This window comes from Bos mutus, chromosome 23, assembly GCF_027580195.1.
Source record: "Bos mutus isolate GX-2022 chromosome 23, NWIPB_WYAK_1.1, whole genome shotgun sequence".
Taxonomy (NCBI): Eukaryota; Metazoa; Chordata; class Mammalia; order Artiodactyla; family Bovidae; genus Bos; species Bos mutus.
The window spans coordinates 26,820,222-26,842,708 of NC_091639.1; the positions used below are offsets into that span (position 1 = coordinate 26,820,222).

General features: G+C 39.0%; 1 protein-coding gene across 1 annotated transcript in view; it reads right to left on the reverse strand.

The window, feature by feature from the left end:
* Positions 1–1,623: 1,623 nt before the first annotated feature.
* Positions 1,624–22,487, reverse strand: part of TFAP2D (transcription factor AP-2 delta) — a 59,122-nt gene continuing 38,258 nt past the window's right edge. Inside the window, exon 8 of the mRNA XM_005905242.2 lies at positions 1,624–1,843. Within this exon, the coding sequence (XP_005905304.1) occupies positions 1,624–1,843 (220 nt within the window). The remainder of the gene's footprint in view (positions 1,844–22,487) is intronic.

The following is a 22,487-nucleotide window of genomic DNA, read 5'->3' on the forward strand; positions in this document are numbered from 1 at the left end:
AAAGTTAAATGATTTTAAGAATTATCAGGTAAAAAACATTTTCTTGTGATCTCTTGATGAAAACTCTCAAGCAATTTCCTTTCCATTAAAAATAATAATAATATTCCTTATGGGGTTATACTGTGGCCGAGACTTTCTGAAAGTAATTGATGTATGTTAACGAGAGGAGAATATTTTCATGCTAAACAATGTCAGAGGTTCACGTGTTTTTTAAATGATATTTTTCATTGATGATGACCTACATTTTTATTTGCTTACAACTTTGAGAACTGTTAACAGTAGAAAGGTTAGTACTATGTGGTGCCAATTAGGTTTCTCTACACATTCAGGTTTTAATGGACTGAACTTTCATTCAATTAGCCCCTGGACTTTGCAGCCAGGAACCTCTTGTTTTCAGTGTTTTAACTAAAGGACAATAAGGCTTAAGAACAAGCTATGAAAAAAGGAAGCATCTTAAAAGCAAAAGTCTTCTCTGATCACTGTGTTTTCGTTTTCTTTATTGAACACAGACCTGAATGCTTTGAGCCTCTAAAGGTTTAGAACACAGCTACTGGCAGGTAGAAGAACGACAAAGGCAGAAAAAGAAGAGCGGCTGTCATTATAACCACACAATCACTGGCCGCCAACACTTCGAGGGGCCTCCACGAGTTCCCTGGGCTCCTCTCCTGTCTCTGAGGGGCAGGGCTTCCTGGGCAGGGCTTCCTGGACAGTGCTGTTTCTATTCTCATGCTTTTCCAGGTGAGACACTACCACAGCTTTTCTTTGGAAGCCTAAGTAGCCGAGCTACCCTTTCCTATATCCATCTTGCCCTGACCCGCTATGTGCCGTCTGCTTCCTTAAACTGTTAGGCTGGGGATGTGAGGAGATTGGATAGAAGAGGTCATCTCTTATCTCTTAAACATTCTGCTGAGTCTTTTCTTTTAAAAAATTGGTCTTAGGATGGGGTGGGAATAATCACATGAAGAGGGGATAGAGTTTTCTGGAGTTTTTAAATACCACCAAGGCACTGGTAGTTAAGTGGGCTAGCGGTGACCAAGATTTTAAAATTGCTGTCAGTTCACAGGACAAAGATTCATGAATGCCCTTTTCAGTTCCCAAAGCATTTATTGATGGATTGATCGCCAGATTGGTCTATTTAGTGGAAAGAGGCACTCTTTTGTTATAGGGGATTAAGTGGAGAAAGACGGGCACTGTGGGCGCTGGTGGTGGGTTCCAGTTTGGTCATGCTTTCTGATCCCTAACTACAGAGTTGGATAAGAAAGTGCATCAGTTAGATGTGAAAAAGCATGTGCTGCCTCTCCAAAGTCCAGAAGTGCTTAAAAATTGTGATGTATATAATTTGGAACAATAAATTACGTGCACAAAAGGAGTTTATCATAACATAAATTAAAAAGTGACAACTTTATCACACAGTTACACTGCTGTTTTCCTTTTTTTTTGTCTTTTTTTTTTGATTTTGTCCTTTTTTGTTTCATTTTTCATTTCCATTTTTGTTTTTTTTTTATGGAGGGCTGGGGGAGGGCAGAGATTTTGTCCACTGAAGATTAATCACCCTCAATGATATATAAATTAGAAAAAATATCAGCAGCAAGACTCTCTGGAAATAGATTCTGTTTGATGTAGTTAGTCTGTCTTTTCGGTTTTGCCCTCTTTCACGGCGGCCTCTGAAGTTTTCCGCAGGGGGGCTTTCTCCGAGGTGCCATGTCCTTGGCCAGAATCTGCTGCTCCACCATTTTTGTGAGTCGTGTGTTTTTCCAAGTAGTTCAGCATTTCACTGAGGACTGTTTGGAAAGTGCTTAGGGCTGCACATATTGCTGGGGTCCCAAAGCCATGAGTGATCAAACTGGAAATGAGAAACAGTAGAAAAAGAGATGAGCAATTGGCAGTATATGGGATAACAAATCATCCCTCCCTCCCCATTTAATCTGGAACATTACATTAAAAAGCATTTATTATTCCTAAATGGTGCCAAGCATGGTGGAAGGTAGACGCAAGTCAATGCTCTGAATGATAAGAATTTTAGGTCTATTTGTTATAATATGTCATTAATAGACTTGATTGTTGTTGTTTAGTCACTGAGTTGTGTCCCATGCTTTTTTGACCCCCATGGACTGCAGTCCGCCAGCTTCCTTTGTCCATGGAATTTCCCAGGCAAGAACACTGGAGTGGGTTGCCATTTCCTTCTCCAGGGGGTCTTCCTGACCCAGAATTGAACCTGTACCCCCTGCACTGGTGGGTTCTTTACCACTGAGCCACCAGGGAAACCCTGATAGACTTGGTAGGCACTAATTATTAGCAATTCCAAGTGTTTGACACATGCCTTGACTCTGCGTCTCTATACCCTTAAGAAAGCCAGTAAATACAACTTTCTATTGTGAGAATCATTGCTTTTAAGAATGGCACATACACTTACATAAGCAGAGATCACACAATAAGAGACCAAAAGTGGCTGAGTGTGCCTGACGGTTAGCTGTTCCTCTAACTTCATTTTTCTTTTCTTCAAAGTTATGAAGTTTTATCTGAGCATAAGGCATCCTGCTGGAGGCCACATTCCCAAGCTTCCCTTGCAGGTAAGTTGGACCCAGAACTAACCTTTCCACAACAGACCAAAAGAAGTGATGTTTGCAATTCCCATCTGCTTAAAATGAAAGGTACTGCCCTCTACTTTCTCTCAAAATAGCCATGCAGCTGTGCAGATATGAACAGAACAAGATGGCAGGAATCTACTCATCTCCTGTCTCCTATCTCTTTTCTGGGGTTTCAGCAGGTAATTAATTCACTAATAACCATAACTAATGAGTCATGTAGGGAGGGCTGTGGCAACCTCAGCATTGGTAGCCCATCCAACCGTAACAAACATCCTCTCTAGTTGAACAAACACCTAAGCGTAGATTCATTCTTTCTGCAAACAGAACCCACCCAGATTATTCACTTGTGTCTGTTGTTCCTGAAGTGACATTGTCAGGTTGCTCCCCATTACTCATATCTTATAAAATATAGAAAAACATGTTTGATGTACATCTTGCACATGTTATTATATCCATTTATCTATAAATAACATGGCTGATAAATGGTACATTTGATAAATGAAGTCGTTAACTACTTACAAGCCCTAGTTGTTATAGTTATTGTGACGTTGTACTTAGTCGCTCAGTTGTGTCCACCTCTTTGTGACCCCATGGACTGTAGCCCTCCACGCTCCTCTGTCTGTGGGGATTCTCCAGGCAAAAATACTGGAGTGGGTTGCCATGCCCTCCTCCAGAGGAACTTCCCAACCCAGGGATTGAACCCAGGTCTCCTGCATTGCAGGCGGATTCTTTACCAGCTGAGCTACCAGGGAAGCCCACTGTGACATTAGCAATTTTAAAATCAGATAGTACTATCCTTCACAATATGTTAGTTTGCTAGTTATCCTTCTTTAGGTATGTAATCTTAAGGGACAAAAATGACAAGCTCTTAAAATATTGCAAATGATGAATTTAGGATCAAGGCAGCTACTGATATGCCTCAATGGTGATAATAGTAAGATCGAGCACATGGAGTTATTGCTTATATTAATACACACAAAGGAGTCTGGAGGATGCCAGACTATTAGGAAGTGTTTCAGCAAATGGTAGAAATTGTTGGCTGTGGGATGTTCATGGTGAGGGTGAATTTTTCTGCATGTCCATTATATTTTACAGGTTGCTACTATTTTTCATGCTGGCATTTTACAAAGCCTACCCTATGCCTAAGTCACAACTAACATACATTAAAAAGAAAAAAAACCAGACCTCAGTCACCAATTATTTAGAAAACAAGACTGGTTAATGCTTGGGTAACTATATACACCAAAGTTTGCCTTTTATGAGTAAGGCATCACCATTGTTGAAGCATATACATATACATATCTCACATTGCTGAACAGGAAAACTGACTTCGGCTCCATTTCTACAATGATAACAGTTAGAGGGGAATCCAAATGTTTTAGAACTTATCAGGAAGACAGAACATAAATGGAGTTGATTAAAGTGGTAGAAGAATTAATCATGGCGGCAACCGCATAAAGAACAAATGAGGCCATCTATTAATGTCTAGATGCTTGGCCCTGAGCTCAAACTATTTGGTTGACCAAAAAGTTCGTTCAGTTTTTTCCATAGGATGTTATACATGCTAACGGGATACCTCTTTTCTCATGCTTTATTCCTGTTCAGGGCTCCTTGTACCATTGAAAGTGAAAGTGAAAGTCACTTAGTCCTGTGCGGTGTCTGACCCATTGTGACCCCATGAACTGTAGCCCACCAGGCTGCTCTGTCCATGGAATTCTCCAGGCAAGAATACTGGAGTGGGTTGCCATTTCCTACTGCAGGGGATCTTCCTGACCCAGGGATCAAACCAGGGTCTTCTGCACTGCAGGCAGATTCTTTACCATTTGAGCTACCAGGGAAGCCCATTAGATGAATTTATTTTCCTCTCTATTGCCATGTCCTCTCAGTTTTGACTCCTCTTTCAGAAATTACAGAATTTAGTTCCACTTGGGTAAATATTAAGGTTAGTAGCCAATATCTGAGTTCTGACCATATGCCAGGCTGTGTTCTAAGTGCTTTCTTCTGCACCTCTGATATAATCTGGGCAACAACTCTAAGAAGTATTATTATGTCCATTTTACAGATGAAGAAATAGATACTCAGACATATTAAATAATTTGCCTGAGAAATTCTGTATTGACTCTGTGCTTATTTACATTCCTCTCAGGCTGTGGGTGTGTTTATGACTTCATTTTGAGAAATCAGTCTATTGGCTGTTTTTGCTCAACTTCTCTAACTGAGCTTTGTTCTATGGGCCAGCTCGTAGCATGAAAGATCATTCTTACTCATTTTCCTGTTTAAAGCTAGGATTCTAAAAGGCCAACTACAGGAACTTTCCCGGTAGTCCAGTGGCTAAAACTCTGCTCCCAATGCAGAGGGCCTGGGTTTGATCCCTGGTCAGGGAACTAGGTCACACATGCTACAACTAAGCGTTCACATGCCTCAACTAAAGATCCCACGTACAGCAGTGAAGCTCGAAGACCCTGCACACCGCAACTAAGACCTGGTACAGCCAAATACATAGATAAAAATAAATATTAAAAAAAACTTTTTTAAGGCCAAGTACAAAGTAGATGGGTCTATATAAATGCTCTACTTCTCCATGTTGACAAGAGTGGTTGCCATAATGAAAGATTCTGGCATCCCTCCTTGGCTGATGGTCTTTCTTGCTTCTAAAATCTGTACCTGGTCTTTTGTAAGCTGCATTGTCCCATGTGCCCTGGGTTGAGAACTCTTTGCACAGAGTCTTCACATTGCCTTTGACCTTAGGCACTGTGTAATTTGTGGGAAGTTACAAAGAGCCTTGTAAGATGGTCTGATGAAAACATCTGCAAGTTTCTTTCCAGCTCTAAGCTGCAGTTCACTGGAATAATGCTTATGGTGCACTTCTTAAAACCAAGGACATGACAGAAGGTTATGGACATTGAAAAACCACTTAGCTCAACAGAGAAGTCTAAAACTCAGAAATATTCGATGTAAGAAAAGGAAGGATCTGAGGTGTTATCTTCAAAACAAAAAATATAATGTAAATGTTAATTTCCTTGATTTCACACTACCTGCACGTCAAAAAATATGCATGGAACATTGCATAGGATAATGCTAAATGCAAAGTATAGCTCTGTTCTAGCAGTGTTCAGTGAGGTTTATGAACCTAAATAATTAAAGTAATCTGATACTGTATGAGAATCACAGAACAAAGTGTAAAATCAGAGGATGATTAAAACAATTTCTGGGGACATCCATGTTTTTCTTTTGGCCCCAACCATTTTAGAAAAATAGGTATATCTCTCATTTACAGTGACACGCAAAAAGGAGAAAAGGAATAATGTAGAGTCTACAGAAAAACATGAGAAAAATGGAAAGATGAGGCTGATTTTCAGTCCTAGACAGAAAATAAAGTCATGTGTAAGGTAACACACCATAGTCAAATCTTCAAAATCTTTGATAAGGCCATTTTTTTGCCCTTAGAAAATATTTTTTAGCCATAGATTTAACGCTTAAGTTATATTTGGCATTTGCATCTATTTTATCAAATTAATACCAGAGAGCATTTCACAAGTAAATATTACCTGGGCTAAGTAGCAGCCATGATGGCTTGAAGTAGGTTATCAAAATATAAAAGTCTTTATAAATTCATATTCATCTAAAAGTTTGCCCTCAAGTAGACAAGTGAGAAAGACAACCAACATTGTGCTAGATGTTTCTAGCACATGCCACATTTAACACATTTTGCTCAACCCTGGCAGACAATACAAAGGTTATATCAGCTTTCTTAATGTGTTTGCATTTTACTGCTCTCCTTTCTTCACTCTTTATAATCATATGTTCTATTATTTTATTTTTGAAAGGCTTATCTCTTCTCTATCTTTAAACCTACAATGGTCATTCCCACTTGTGTTTGTTTATCCTCCCCCCCCTTTTTTTTTCCAGCCAATCTAAAAACCACTCACCCTTCAAAGCTCCTTGGATAATATTGAAAAAAGGAGTTAGTTTCCTGGTCCCCTGATTAAGACATTGAAAAGGATATGCTTCTACCAAAGGACAGAAACTTGCCAAAGTGATGAGAAAACTTGAATTCTGAAGAGAAAGGAGTAACATTCCCCACCCCACCCCCACCCCAAAATATAAAACTAGAGCCCAGAGAACACAATGAAAAGAAAAAGTGAGGGCAAGATCTCATCATCAAAGAGGAAGCTATATGGAGCCATATCAGTTACAGCATAAGTGATCATCCAAGTTTCCACTTTGACCATGCCTGAAAAGGCAGTCATGGAGGTCCTCCAGTGCCGGCAGGAGGGCCTGGGCTCCTGAGGCTCCGAGGGGAACAGCAGCCTCCAGGTTCTGCCCTTGCCCTCAGGCTTCTAGAGACTTCTCAAAGCTACTCCTCAACTCTGGAACCCCTCTTTCCGCTCTGTGTACGTAAGCTGTGAACAGATACCAGCTCTCATGCGTACACGTGTGTCTACCCAATGCAGGGGAAGATGGTGCTCGTGGCTTCCTCCAGGCAGCCCTCAACCCATCACTCCCTGCAGGGCCTTGGCGTTTGCATGGCCCCTGCTTGAGGCCTGAGCCTTCCTGCTCTCAGCACCCTGGGCCGCGGGCTGCTCCCAGGCCGGGCCCTGGTCTCCCTTCTGCCTCTGGCTGGGTTGCCTGCCCTGGCCAAGTGAGTTCTGACAGTGCCTCCCCTTCCTGGGGCCTTCAGGAAAAGTATTTTTACACCTCTCTCTCTCTTCCTTTTTTATTCAACTTGTTAATAAAGAGCTTGTAGTGAGAAAAAAAATTAATATAAGATTTAGTATATTAATATAAAATCTATATTAACATAGATTTTAAGTGGCAAATAAGATGTTAAATGTATCTCCAACAATCTGTGGCTTGAATTCTTACTGTAAACTGGTAATCAAATGTTAGAGTCTAGCCTTCAAAAAACACAAAATAGAACCAAACCACCAGCCAACAACAACCAAAACAAACAGGACTGAGCGGGGCACTAATATTGTCAACCTGCACTCTCCTTGGCTCAGAGGTTAAAGCGTCTGCCTGGAATATGGGGACCCAGGTTTGATTCCTGGGTCAGGAAGATCCCCTGGAGAAAGAAATGGCAACCCACTCCAGTACTCTTGCCTGGAGAATCCCATGGAGGGAGGAGCCTGGTAGGCTACAGTCCATGGGGTCGCAAAGAGTGGGACACGACTGAGCGACTTCACTTTCACTTTCACACTCTACTTGACATTGTCTGATTGCCACCATTTGGGTATTTGTCACTTCCAGGAGGCAGAGTCTTGAGGGAGAGGAGGCAGGACCCCCATGTATGGAATAATTGAGTTAACAAAGACTAAGGTTTCCTTGGTTTCGTCCAGGAGTCTCTGTTACCCCAGCCTGTAGAATTTAATTTTTTTTGGTTGTGCTGGGTCTCCATTGCAGGCACACAGGCTTAGTTGCCCTGAGGTATGTGGTATTTAAGTTCCCCGACCAGGGGACCTGTGTCCCCCTGCATGGAAGGTGAATTCATAATCACTGGACCACCAAGGAAGTCTAAGACCTGTAGTTTGAATTTCTGTTCCAAGAATGAGGAAGAAGAACAATACAGAGACAGGCTTAGGTGAGGGAGTACTATGTTAGCAAGTGAAGGATTAAGAGGTAATTAAGATACTCTGCTTTCTTTTCAAAGAGGTTAATCTTTAAAACTGGCAAGGGTATTAGTGGAACTGCAACTTTTTTTTTTTTTTTAAAGTATAGGAAACTCCTATTTAAAGATAAAACATAAGTGTTTGTTTCTGAGACATTCGAGTGGCTGAGTAACCTTTGAAAAATTATAGAAGATGGAACAGAAGTAGTGAAATAGAATACTCCAATACACTGGCCACCTGATATGAAGAGCCAACTCATTAGAAAAGACCCTGATCCTGGGAAGGATTGAGGGCAGGAGGAGAAGGGGACGACAGAGGATGAGATGGTTGGATGGCATCACATGAGTGTGAGCAAACTTAAGAAGATAGTGAAGGACAGGGAGGCCTGGCGTGCTGCAGTCCATGGGGTTGCAGAGTCAGACACCACTGAGTGACTGAACAACAGATACCTTAATAATCAAAGCAGGGGGGGAAAGAGACAGATTTTAGAAATTCTAGGTTATTAAATTACATTTAATTAGTCCCATAGTAAATTTCTTATAATGAGATATTTTTAAAAATCATGTATACCTAGTTTGAATTTACATACAGTAATACTAATCCTTTTTAGGGATGTAGTTTGTTGAATTTCGACAAACTTACAAAGTTGTGTCATGACTACCATTACCCAAAACATTTTCTTGTAATTCGTTTTGGTCAATGACACTTTTTTCATCCCAAGATCCTGGGAATCAGCGTTCTAATTTCTATCTATATAGTTTTTACTTTTCCCCTGAATGTCATATAAATTGGATCATGAAGTCTACAGGCTTTTATCACTGGCTCTTTTCCCTTTGCCTAATAATTTTGGCATTCACCCAGATTGTGGTGTTTATCAATAGACAATTTCTTTTTACTGCTGGTAGGTTTTCCATTAAATGGAATTATTGCAATTTGTTCATGTAATGAATACATCTAAGGGGCTAATATTTTTTTTAAAATATAAGTGATCACTACAGTGTTGCATGGGTTCAGTAATAATAATTGAGTTAACAAAAGCTAAACGTTCCTCAGTTTCCAGTGGAATGCCGCAAGACTCTCATTAATCCTACTCTGCTCCACATCTTAATTGACAACGTGATTGACAGCATCATGGATTTGTAACTTAATGGCTGGCATTAGAATAGAGAGGAAAATTGCTGCATTGGATAACAGAACCAAAGTTCTGAAATACCTTTACGTGGTAAAAAGCTTAGTTGGTGGGCTAAATCAATGATGTGAAATTTAGGAGAGATTAAGGAAAACATCTCCTTGCAGTATATTGAGAAAAGGAGACAGCTGACTCGAGCAATTTTCAGGGAAAAGGCTCACCAAACAGTAAGTCAAACCAAAAAACGAGGGTCAAAATGGGAAGTTTGGATGCTAGCTAGTCAGGCTTATAACTACATTCACCTTGAACTGTTTTCTAAGTAGATTCCAGCTCATTGATTTAATTTTCCCACGACTAATTTCACACTGAGGAGCAGACAGGTTTTGACAACTACCTACTGAGAAAACCCAGACTGTTGTAGTTTACAGCACCCAATGTTCCAGAAAATGTAACTTATATTTAACAGTCATCTTCTTAATTTTACTCATGGTTTTAAAAACCCCTATTTTGCTAGACCTCTTAATCGACATTCTCTACAGCATCTTTCTCGGAGAAGGCAATGGCACCCCACTCCAGTACTCTTGCCTCGGAAATCCCATGGACGGAGGAGCCTGGTAGGCTACAGTCCATGGGGCCGCTAAGAGTCAGACATGACTGAGTGACTTCACTTTCACTTTCCATTTTCATGCATTGGAGAAGGAAATGGCAACCCACTCCAGTGTTCTTGCCTGGAGAATCCCAGGGAGTGGGGAGCCTGGTGGGCTGCCATCTATGGGGTCGCACAGAGTCGGACACAACTGACTTGACTTAGCAGCAGCGGCAGCAGCAGCAGCAGCAGCAGAGCATCTTTCTGCCACATAAACCATCTTCTAATTGGCTCAGTTTAGGAAGTTAAGTAACAGTTTGCTGGATCCAGAGGTGAAACCTTACTTTTGACATTGCCCCTAGTGTTAAAGTATGTTCGTTCACATCTCAGCAATGGGACAGACACCAAATGGTAAAACCACCTTTTCTAGGCAGACTCTGCGTTAGTGTATGCACACATGTACACACAATTGACTTATACTATTTTTATTGACCTGAACACAACCTGAACACTACTACAGAGACAGATTTTAACTTTTTAAAGGAAAATATACTGCAACAGTTCAAATTGTACTCTCTGTTAGTGAGATTAAAAATTAAAAAATTGAGGAACTCCCTGGTGGTCCAGTGGCTAAGACTTCGAGTTCCCAATGCAGGGGGTCTGGATTCGATCCCTGGTCAAGGAACTAGATTCCACATGTGTCAACTAAGAGTTTGCATGCTGCAACTAAGACCCAGCACAGCCAAATAAAGAAATAAATATTTTTTAAAAAAAGAAGAAATTGAGGAAAAATGAAAGCGGTCATAGAGGATAGTAGAGAAGAGATTGTTGTTTGAAAAAGAATAAATTGTTATTCTTTATTCATTCTCCCTGTGCAATTTTCTAAGAAGACGTTATTAACAACCCATCTTTAACTCCAGCAGTATTTATGTTTATAAACTACTTGACATTAATCATGAGGAATTATCAGGAGACTTCTATATAATAGAAATTTCACAAACTCCCTGTGATCTCTGGCTAAATGAATATTTTTTGCTTGTGGCTACATCCTTACGTATTTATCTTTAAAATCTCCAAAGCTTCAGTGCTTACTTGGAATATAGGTTAATATAGGATCTGAATAAACATCTACCAGAGGAACAAGTAAATATAGTTTACATTTCAACAGCCTTGCTGTCCGCTAGAGACATGTTACAAAGCTTTTTCCATATTGCCCTAATTGTCCTTCAGAAATGCTTTATCATTACTTTAATTGATTTGTCTAAACTAATTTAAATTAAGCTACTAAGGTAATTTTCTAAAGCATGGCCTAAAGCAAATTTCTATGGAATCTTCCCCTGAATTCTTCCTATCTTGGCAAGAGTTGGGCCTGGCACACGAAAAGACGGATCAACACCACTAATATTAGAGAAATGCAAATCAAAACAACAATGAGACATTACCTCACACTTTTCAGAATTGCTATCAACAAAAGTATCAGCAAATTGCTATCATTTGCAAGTAACAAATGTTGGTGACGATGTGGAGAAAAGGAAAACCTTATACACTGTTGATAGGAACATAGCTTGGTAGAAAACAGTATGGAGGTTTCTCAAAAAACTAAAAATAGAGCTATGATATGATATCCAGCAATTCCACTTTTGGGTATATATCCAGAAAAAAAATGAAAGCACTAATACAAAAAGATACATGTATGCCAATGTTCACAGCATCATTATTTACAATTGCCAACATATGGAAGCAACCCAACTGTCCATCAACAGATGAATTTGCAAAGATGTGGTATAGCCACTGCAGGAAAAACTAAGGTCTGCCATTTTAAGCAATGTGAATGAACCCAGTGAATATCATGCTTAGTGAAATAAGTCAGAAAAAGACAAAGACAAATACTGTATGAAATCACTTATATGTGGAGTCTAAAAAATAACACAGATAAATGACTATAACAATACAAAACAGACTCACAGATACAGAAAACAAACTAGTACTTACCAGAGGGCAGAAGGAAGGGGAGAGGGGCAAGTTAGGGTTAGAGGATTAAGAGATCCAGTTATTATGTATAATAGATAAGCAATAAGGATACACTGTATAGCACAGGGAATTATAGTCATTATCTTATAATAACATTTTAAAAAGTCTAAACATACTGAATCACTGTGCTATATACTATATACTGATATATACTGAAACTAACATAGTACTGTAAGTCAACTGTACTTGGATTTTAAAAAAAGTTGGGCCTGAAGTCCAACATATCCTTTCTACCTACTAAGTAAACATTCTCTAATGGCAGAAAGTGAAGAGGAACTAAAGAGCTTCTTGATGAAAGTAAAAGAGGAGAGTGAAAAAGCTGGCTTAAAACTCAACATTAAAAAACTAAATCATGGCATTTGGTCCCATCACTTCATAGCAAATAGAAGGGGGAAAAGTGGAAGCAGTGAGAGATTTTCTTTTCTTGGGCTCCAAGATCACTATGCACAGTGACTGCAGCTATGAAATTAAAAGACGCTTGGAAGGAAAGGACATTTGTTACTTACTTTCCTTGGAAGGAAAGTTATGACAAACCTAGACAGCATATTAAAAAGCAGAGACATCATTTTGCTGACAAAGGTCCATCTAGTCAAAGCTATAGTTCTTCCAGTAAGTGTACAATGTGATAGCTGGACCATAAAGAAGGCTGAGCGCTGAAGAATTGATGCTTTCAAACTGTGGTGCTGGGGAAAACTCTTGAGAGTCCCTTGGAAGGCCAGGAGATCAAAGCTGTCAATCCTAAAGGAACTCAACCCTGAATATTCATTGGAAGGACTGATGCTGTAGCTGTAGCTCTAGTACTGTGGCCACCTGATGTGGAGAGCCGACCCACTGGAAAGGACCCTGACACTGGGAAAGATTGAAGGCAAAAGGAGAAGGGAGTGGCAGAGGATGAGATGGTTAAATAGCATCATCGACTCAATGGACATGAATTTAAGCAAACTCTGCAAGATAGTGCAGGATAGAGGAGCCTGGGGTGCTGCAGTCCATTGGGTCACAAAGAGTCAGACAAGACTCAACAACTGAACAATAACAACAACGAGCAAACACTAATTTAACAGGATTAGAAGGAAAATGAAAGTCTCATTACTATGTGCCACTGAAGACTGCCTCACTCAGTTGTGTCCAACAACCAAGGACAGATTTTTTTGGCTTTCTTTTGGGAAACAAAAAGCTGGGCGTAGTAGATACTATTATGCTGCAAACTAGAAGACTGAAATTCAAGGGAAATATCCTGGGACTTCCCTGGTGGCCCAGGGGTTAGGGCTCTGTGCTTCTCCTGCAGGGGGCATAGGTTTGATCCCTGGTCGGGGAACTAAGATCCCATAAACCACACGGCCAAACAAAAAACAAAAAGACAAAAAGAAAGAAAGAAAATTATCATTTAGATAATTACAGCAAAACCTGATTTTATTTTATCAAATTTTAACTTTCTATCTGGAAAAGTTTTGGTGTCTGTAAAGGTTGAACTAGTTTGGGCTGCTCCTATTATTTTGTTATGTTGCATCACGCCAGTGTGTGCTTGCTCTCATGCATCTTTGATGTCCTGCATAGCATACGGATGCCACTGTCACCAACCTCAGTTCTGCTTTCTGGCCTCCGGGAGGCATGCAGGTAGCAAGATTTAAAGGGAAGATAAGTCTTCTTTTCCTTCTCTCCTGGATTATTCAGTGACTGCAGGTTTGGGTCCAACTGTAGCCTGAGGCTCAGTCTGTACTCCTCACTACAGTTTTAGGTGGCAGCTGGAAAAATGCCTCCTTCCACTCGTGAGAAAAGCCATGAGGGCAGGAGGCTGGGAAATAGCCACTGGAGAACACCAGCAAAGGATTGTGGGGCTTCTCTGCAAAACCTTAGTTCTTTTCAGAACCAAGAGGGGAAGATGCTTCATGTCTCCTGAATATAGGTCATGGAGAGAGACCTCAGCCTGAGAAAAACAGCTGGGGCCTTTGCACCCAGAGCTGCTTGATGACATCTATCCTTTGTAGCCTAACCGGCAGAGGAAGCAGAGAAAAAGGGAACTGGCTGATTGTGCTTATTGTCTACATAAATTATATTATCCCATAGGCCCAAGGGCTTTTAAAATGGAGGTTGATTGAGGTGCATAATTAAGGTGTATGATTCTCTGGTAGTGAGGAATCCTTATAGTCCACTCATTAGCAAGGCCTGTCAGCATTCAGAAAAGGTTCTGTGGTTCCTTTGGGTGCTGGTTCTCAACCCTGGATACATGCAAAAATCACCCAGGGACATTATTTAAAAAATGCCAGTGGTCTGGATGGGAGGGGAATTTAGGGGGGGAAATGGATACATGTATAGTATGTTCATTGCTGTTCACCTGAAACTATCACAACACTAGTCTCCTATATGCTGAACCTAAAACTCCCCAAAAACGTTATCAAATGACCTGCAATAGATGTTTGAATGTTTGAATCTCTTGCAGCATTTGGTTTGGGGCCATGCATGTTGGGAAGTGGTGCTTCCCTGGTGGCTTAGTCAGTAAAGAGTCTGCCTGCAGTGAAGGAGACCTGGTTCGATCCTTGGGTCAGGAAGGTCCCTTGGAGGAGGAAATGGCAACCCACTCTAGTGTGATTGCTTGGGAATTCTCATGGACAGAGGAGCCCGGCAGGGGTGGCAGGAGTTGGACATGACTGAGTGACTAAATCACTGCCACCTTATGAAGTATAATAAATGTTGGCAACTGATTTACACTTTAATTTCCTGCTTAACATTAAATGAAGGTAAGTAATTTAATGTAGATTCACACAAGAAAGGCATCGTGGTTTCACTTGTCTGCTAAGGAAAACAGTTGTCTGTTTTATTTTTTAGTCTATATTTCTTTCTATTGAAAGTTTTCCTTCAAGGGAAATGGGGTTTTTTCTCTTATGTAAATACAGACTATCCTTTTTAACTTAAATAGTGAATAAGACTTGACCACTTACACATTATGTTTTTCTTTGCAGTTGTGAATGTAAGTACATTTTTTGAGTTTAAGTTTTAAAGTTTAATTTCAACCTTATAAAAAGGAGTTTAAGTTGGCAAAGCATACGATTTTTTTTCCTTCACAATTCAGGCCTATTATTTCCGATATTCTTAAATAAAATGGTCTTTGAAGTCGCCTTGAACTGGCAAAACATCCTCAAGGAGGCCTAATGATTCTATTTCTTAAATCCAAGCCTAGTCATGTAATTTATTTTATGATGTTTTTCTTTGGGGATTGGAGGTTGGAGATTTAATTGAAATTTAAATTGAAATTACTTCTCTTCTGCCAATAAAAATGCTTTCACAAGATTAATAAAATAGCCCCTCCTGATTACCTTCCTCACCATTTTTCCATCCCGAGAAAATTTAAAAAATAAAAGCAAACAACAAAAACAGTATACATCTTAGGCTCCTTGGAGAGGAAGACTAAACATGCTCACATTTAGTAGAGACACATATCCTATCTTCCACGTGTCGCCAAGCCAGAGCACTCAGAAAACACTAGTCAAGTTGACTGGAGTGCATGTTATGTGTGGAACACAAAGAAAAGGAAGATGAATAGCCCAGAAAGAGAAAACTCAGAAAGACATGAGAGCTGCCTTTAGAAACTGGAAGGGAAACAGGATTAAACTGACTCTGTAGGGCCCCCAAGGAGTGGAATGTTAGGAAGACAGATGTTGCCTCAGTGGAAGGAAGGCATTTCTAATAGAGCTGTCAGAGCTAGAAGGGATGCCGAGGCAAGAAAAGAGCCGCCTATCATGGGAAGGTGTTCAGCCTGGAATGGGTGACAACTTGACAGGGATGTTGGAGGGACGATCCAAATGTTGAAGGAGAGTGGGCAACTTGAGGGGCCTTCCAACACTGAGAATCAATGGTGAAAATTTAATCACCAGCAAACACAGATATCTAGGAAGCCTAGGCATTTCTTATTTCCAAGTGTTACGGAATTTGTAGGAGAGTCTATTTCTAAGAAGATGTGATGTCAGTACACTTTATGACTCAAACAGAAGAATTTAAGTACATTGATCATTTCACTTCCCCAGCCCATGGTTCAATTAAAATACTATGGCCCTGGGAAGGAAACAAGGGAGAATGCATACAAGACCTAACAGAGTTAGTATCATAATCTACATTTAGTAAAATATTTATTGGGCACATACTAGTGCTAGGAGCTTCCCCAGTGGCTCAAGCAGTAAAGAATTTGCCTGCAATGCAGGAGACACGGGTTCAATCCCTGAGTCGGGAAGATCCCCTAGAGAAAGAAATGGCAACCCACTCCAGTATTCTTGCCTGGAGAATCTCATGGACAGAGGAGCCTGGCGGGCTACAGTCCATAGGGTCGTAAAAGATTTGGACACAAGAGAGCATGCACACACAGTCATTCATTTACCAGTGCTAAGTACTGTGGATCCAAAGAGGAAATCCTTCAAGTACCTGCTGTATAGCACAGGGAACTATTCTCAATATTTTGTAATAACTTATAAGGGAAAAGAATCTGAAAAAGGACATATATGTATGTATAACTGAATCGCTGTGCTGTACTCCTGAAACTAACATGATTGTAACTCAACTGCACTTCAACTATAAAAGTATTTACAGTAAAAAAAAAAAAAAAGAAGACATCCTTTCCAATTATCCCCGGTAACTACCTGCACTCTGCTTAACCCTCTATTATAAGCTCCCTCTCTCTTGTATTTTAAATCTTTGTATGTAATTGTCTTCCATATTAGAAGTTCTTAAAGATGGGACAATTCTTTAGCCGTCTTTGTACCGCCTGCCATTAGCATGGAAAAATACAAGAAAAAATAAAATAGACTCCCAAGGTGGGTGTTGAGAAAGAAAACGTCCTTATTTTTCTGATAGGCTGTTTTTTCTAAACTAAGTATTAGAAAGGGCTTTCCTGGTGGCTCAGTCAGTAAAGAGTCTGCCAGCAATGTGGGAGACCCAGGTTCGATCCCTGGGTCGGGAAGATCCCCTGGAGAAGGAAATGGCAAACCCACTCCAGTATTCTTCCCTGGAGAATCCCATTAGAAACAGTCTAACTTCCTCCCTTTATGTTTGCTGCGCTTTCACTTGACCTCAGATTCAAGGATATTATGAGAACATAAGAACAAAGAAGGGCAAAGTTATTAATTTCTTGAGCTCTCCAAGAAGGGAATCCCTATCATTTCAGAAAATCAGAGTTTTGATTTCTGTCTGAATGGTGTCTGTAGGGGTGTCTGTAGATTTTTATCAACTGTCTTCCCCTTTCCCGTAGGTGTTGTGGTGTCTGCTATGTTCTCTAAAGCAATATACACTTTGGATGGCACTCAATAAACTACAAATAATGAATAAACCTGCCTCCTGTCATTTTGATAGAAACAAGCAGCATCCCAGGCTGTGAGTCAATCAGCAGAAGGGTCACTGCTCTGCCCACAGTTTCCCAGAGCACCCTGATATGTCAGCTACCACAGAAAACTGGAAGTAGTTATTTGGGCTTCACAAGGCCAGTTCATTTCCTAGCTCTACCTGGACATATTCAATCTGTTGAAAGTAAGCCAGAGTTCTCCAGATATCAACGCAGCCACCCTGGAAGGTGTAATTCAAGAAGTTCGCATTGGGAAGGAGATTTTGATCAAATAAAACAGTGTAGCACAACTTGATGCTACCAGAGTTGTCTCTATGCCTGTCTAATTACACTGTCTCCTTACTTCTTTCCCAGCCGGCACTCAGCAAAAACAGTGGAAATCAGTCTCTCCCAATGGACTGCTTTCAATGTCAGATGTAATATACTTTCTTTCTAAGTCATTTTTCTCTTGAGCTGATGCTTCTGTCAAAATTAAAGTTACCACTGCCAGGAAATTATGAAATAGATACCCTCCACACTAACACATTGCTACCCAGATTATCAGTAAGATAATAGATGTAGAATTCATTTAATTCACTAGTGTACAAGATAGAACTTTACATAATTCTCAGTCACTTTAAAAATGAATTAGAATTATTTTTTCTTTTAAGGGAAAAAAAGCTAATAGCCTAGGAATATCCTAGGACTGTGGCTCTTTCAAGCTGTCTAACTATGAAAATCAACTTCAGATTTTGCAAATTATACAGATGCCTGACTCCAATCTGAGACCTGATCTATTAAATCAGATCTTTAAGAATGTACATCAGGTTTCAAGATTTTTAAAAAGCTTCAAGAGAAATTCCACTATGAAGCCACATTTAAGAGCTACATTTTTAAAGTGTAGAGTCTTTTTCCAAGGTCAGGCAACAAGCTGGACTTTACAGTCCTATTAAGATATTTTATTGAGGCTACTTTTAATAAATGCATAGTAAAAACCAAAAAATACACATTTAAATTCAGTTTACAGCAGGAAACTTAAGTTTGGATTTTAATTGGAAATGTCAATCATGTTTAAACCCTTTGTTTAAAAGAAAATTCTTTAACACATGCAAAAAAGTGAAGTTGGACAAATACTGTATACAAAAATTAATTCAAAATGGATCAAAGACCTAAACATAAGGCCTAAAACTATAAAACTCTTAGAAGAAAACCTACTAGGGGGAAAGCTTCATGACACTGCAAATGGCAAGGATTCCCTGGAAATGACACCAAAATCACAGGCAATGAAAGTAAAAATAGGCAAATTGAACTACATCAAAAACTTCTGTACATCAAAGAATACCACAGAATAAAGAGGCAACCTATAGAGTGGGAGAAAATACAAATCATATGTCTAATACGGGGTTTATATACAGATTCATAAAGAACGACAACTGAACAACAAAAAGCAATCATGTTTACAAATGGCAAAGGATGTAAATAAATATCTTTCCAAAGATATCACAGAAATAGCCAACAAGCATATTAAAAGATGATTAACATCATAATCATTAAGGAAATACAAATCGAAACTTCAATGAAATATCACTTCACACTCACTAGGGTAACTACCACCCACCCCCCAAATCAAACCACGATGGTGAATAACAAGTGGGGGCCCTGTGCACTCTGGGTGGGAATGTAAAACGGTACACCCACATTAGAAAACAATATGACATTTTCTCAAAAACTAAAAATAGAAAACCACATGACATAGTGACTTTACTACTGGACATATATATAAAAAAAATTGAAAGCAGGCTCTCCAGGACATATTTGCACATGTATGTTCAGAGTAGCAGTATTCACAATAGCCAAGAACAGAGTAGCACTATTCACAATAGCCAATAAGTGGAAGAAACCCAAGTACCCACTAACGGATGAATGGATAAACAAAATGTGGTTTATGCATACAGAAGAATACCACTTAGTCTTAAAGGGAAGGAAATTTAACATGTGCTACAACATACATGAACCTTGAGGATATTATGCAAAGTGGAATAAGCCAGTCACAAAAAGACAAATACTTATCAATTTACTTATACAAAGTATTTAGTCAAATTCATAGAGACAGAAAGTAGAATGGTGGTTGTCAGGGGTTGGGAGGAAGGGGAAATTTGTTGTTTAATGATTATAGGGTTTCAGATTTGCAAAATGAAAAAGTCTTGGAGATTGTTTGCCTAAAAATGTGACTATACTGAATACTACTGTATTAGAAATCATTAAGATGGTAAATTTTGTGTTGCGTGTTTTTTTTTTTTTAAACCACATTTTTCAAAATGATATAATTTAGGAAATTTGCTATAGGGTAAATTTTGGTTAAGTGATATCTAGTGTCATACTATCTGCCATTATGAAATCCAGAAGATTTCATCTAAATAAATAATCTGGGATGTAGTTAAAGCAAAATAAATGAAAAAAATCTGACAAACATTAAAAAAGTATAGTAAATGAGAGTTAAAACTTTCTGATGGCAAACTCCTCAGCATATAAATAACAACACCAAAATTTTATACGTGATACTTTTATAAGTAGATATACCAGGTAATGTTGAATTTTTAAGACATGGTTATACATTTCAAATTGCTGTGATTGAGAATCTGCAGCCATACATCCTCTCGAGAGTTTTACACCCAAAATGTAATCTCTCCCTTTTTTCTTTAAACTGAGAATAAGGAGGGGGTAATTTACCATACATTTAGCTCTTCTTCGGGAAACATCAGATTAGTTTCTCTGGGTAATTCTAGACTAGATTGTTATCATATTCTGCATGGGTAGGAACCAAATAGCATATAAAACACACTAGAAAACATTCAGCCCAAGTGTAGCAATGAACATTTTCTCTAAAGAGTCCTGAGACATTAAGCTGGCAGTGACTAAAAATTATTAACAAATCAGCGGATTGTGCCTATGCTAAACAAACAAATGGTTGCTGATAGTCAATTTACACATTGATATGTAGTCTGTTTTGAGCCTGGTAAAGGACAGACCACTGTCCAAAAAAGCTGCAACATCTGTGATTGGAAATGACCTAGTACACATGACAGAGAGCCCCAGTTCTCTGTATTTGAACAGTGAATTCCTTCTTAGAGTAAATTTGTAACTCAACAAACTTCCTTAAATCCAGAATTAAACTTGTATAAAAATTATTAAGTTTTTAATTGAACTTCTGTTGAAATTATCTTTTTAGTATGTACATAAATAAAAATATGGAAAATATTTGTACAGATATGATAGTAGAAACCTTTAAACTTGGATCAGTGGTGCAGTAAACAGTGTATTATTTATCAAATGCTTACTCTATGCTCATTTTCTCACTTTAGCCCACTGCCACTATATAATGGCAGGGTTCTTATTCCATCTAAAGCTAGAGAAAGATAAGCTTGAGAAGAATACATACATTGCCCTAGATAACCCAGATCAAATGTACTAGGGGTCTGGATTTGAAGACAAGTTCTCTTGACTCCCAAACCTTTTGCTCTTACCTCTGGGTACTATACTTTCTCCAATTTTAGCACATTCACCTTCACTAATACAATTGAATGGTAGGAAAAAAGTCCTGGGAACATATACTATATTTGATTCATTTTTAGAAGATAAATTCTAAGTTTAGTTTTCAGAGATGTGTCTGTTACATCTTGAGGAGCATTGTGATGCATGAAAAATATATTCTTTTTTGACAATCTCTAAATTGCTATGGTTTTTCCAGTGGTCATGTATGGATGTGAAAGTTGGACTGTGAAGAAAGCTGAGTGCCAAAGAATTGATGCTTTTGAACTGTGGTGTTGGAGAAGACTCTTGAGAGTCCCTTGGACTGCAAGGAGATCCAACCAGTCCATTTAAAGGAGATCAGTCCCGGGTGTTCTTTGGAAGGACTGATGCTAAAGCTGAAACTCTAATACTTTGGTCACCTCATGCGAAGAGTTGACTCATTGGAAAAGACTCTGATGCTGGGATGGATTGGGGGCAGGAGGAGAAGGGGACGACAGAGTATGAGATGGCTGGATGGCATCACCGACTCAATGGACATGAGTTTGGGTGAACTCTGGGAGTTGGTGATGGACAGGGAGGCCTGGTGTGCTGCAATTCATGAGGTCGCAAAGAGTTGGACACGACTGAGCGACTGAACTGAACTGAACTGAACTGAAATTGCATATAAAATTCCAATTTATTAAATACCCACTACTTTATATAATGTAATATCCTCTTCAAAGGCATTATAGTCATCGAGAGGTATCAAAAACTTTTTAAAGTTTAATTTATGTTAGTCTTTCCTTAGCGTTGCTTTTTTAAAAAACTAAATGATAGTAATAAAAAAAGAGGATAAATATTTTAATTGGTGAGAAATACCATGTTGGCATTAGAATTCTAGAGTTTTACAATTGGAAGTCACCTGAAAAATTATCACAATCTTTTTCACATTGCATTCAGGGTATAAATTAATCAGGAAAAACAGTCTATTCTCTTCCAAAGTATCTCAGAAAATTAAAGATATGCTTTCAATAATCCTGGGTTCTTTACAAGTATCCGGGTTCTTTAAAATATGTTTTTGTGGTCTAACTTAAGAACCATTAACTGAGGTGTACAATTTCTAACTGCAGAGAAATAATTAACATAGTCCTGGAAAAATCAGTCTATGATAGCCTACTAATTTCATCTGTCCATTCAACAATTTATTTAATCAAGATAAAGAACTGCTTAAAGGATTTCAGTATCCTAATCTGAAAGTGTTATTGTCTGAAATAACAGTGCTCACTCTCAAAGTCACAAACTCTTGGAAATCACACAAAAATATAAATTTTCTGATCCAAAGTGCTTTATGCTTTATTTATCTTTACAATTTGATCTCAGATGCTTGGAATTTCAAAAAATTCAGGCAACATCATACAAATATATATGTTATCTCTAAATGGAACTGTGGCAGGACTACAAACATGCCTAAGTTAGTAAAGACTGTTTTAACAATGGAAAAGAGAGTCAACAGAGGGGAGAATGGGGGAAAGGGATAGTTAGGGAATTGGGGATGGACATGTACACACTGCTATATTTAAAATGGATAACTAACAAGGACCTGCTGTATATAGCACATGGAACTCTGCTCAGTGTTATGCGGCAGCTTGGATGAGAGGGGATTTAGGGGAGAATAGATACATGTATACGCATGGCTGAGTCCCTTCACTGCGCACCTGAAACTATCCCAACA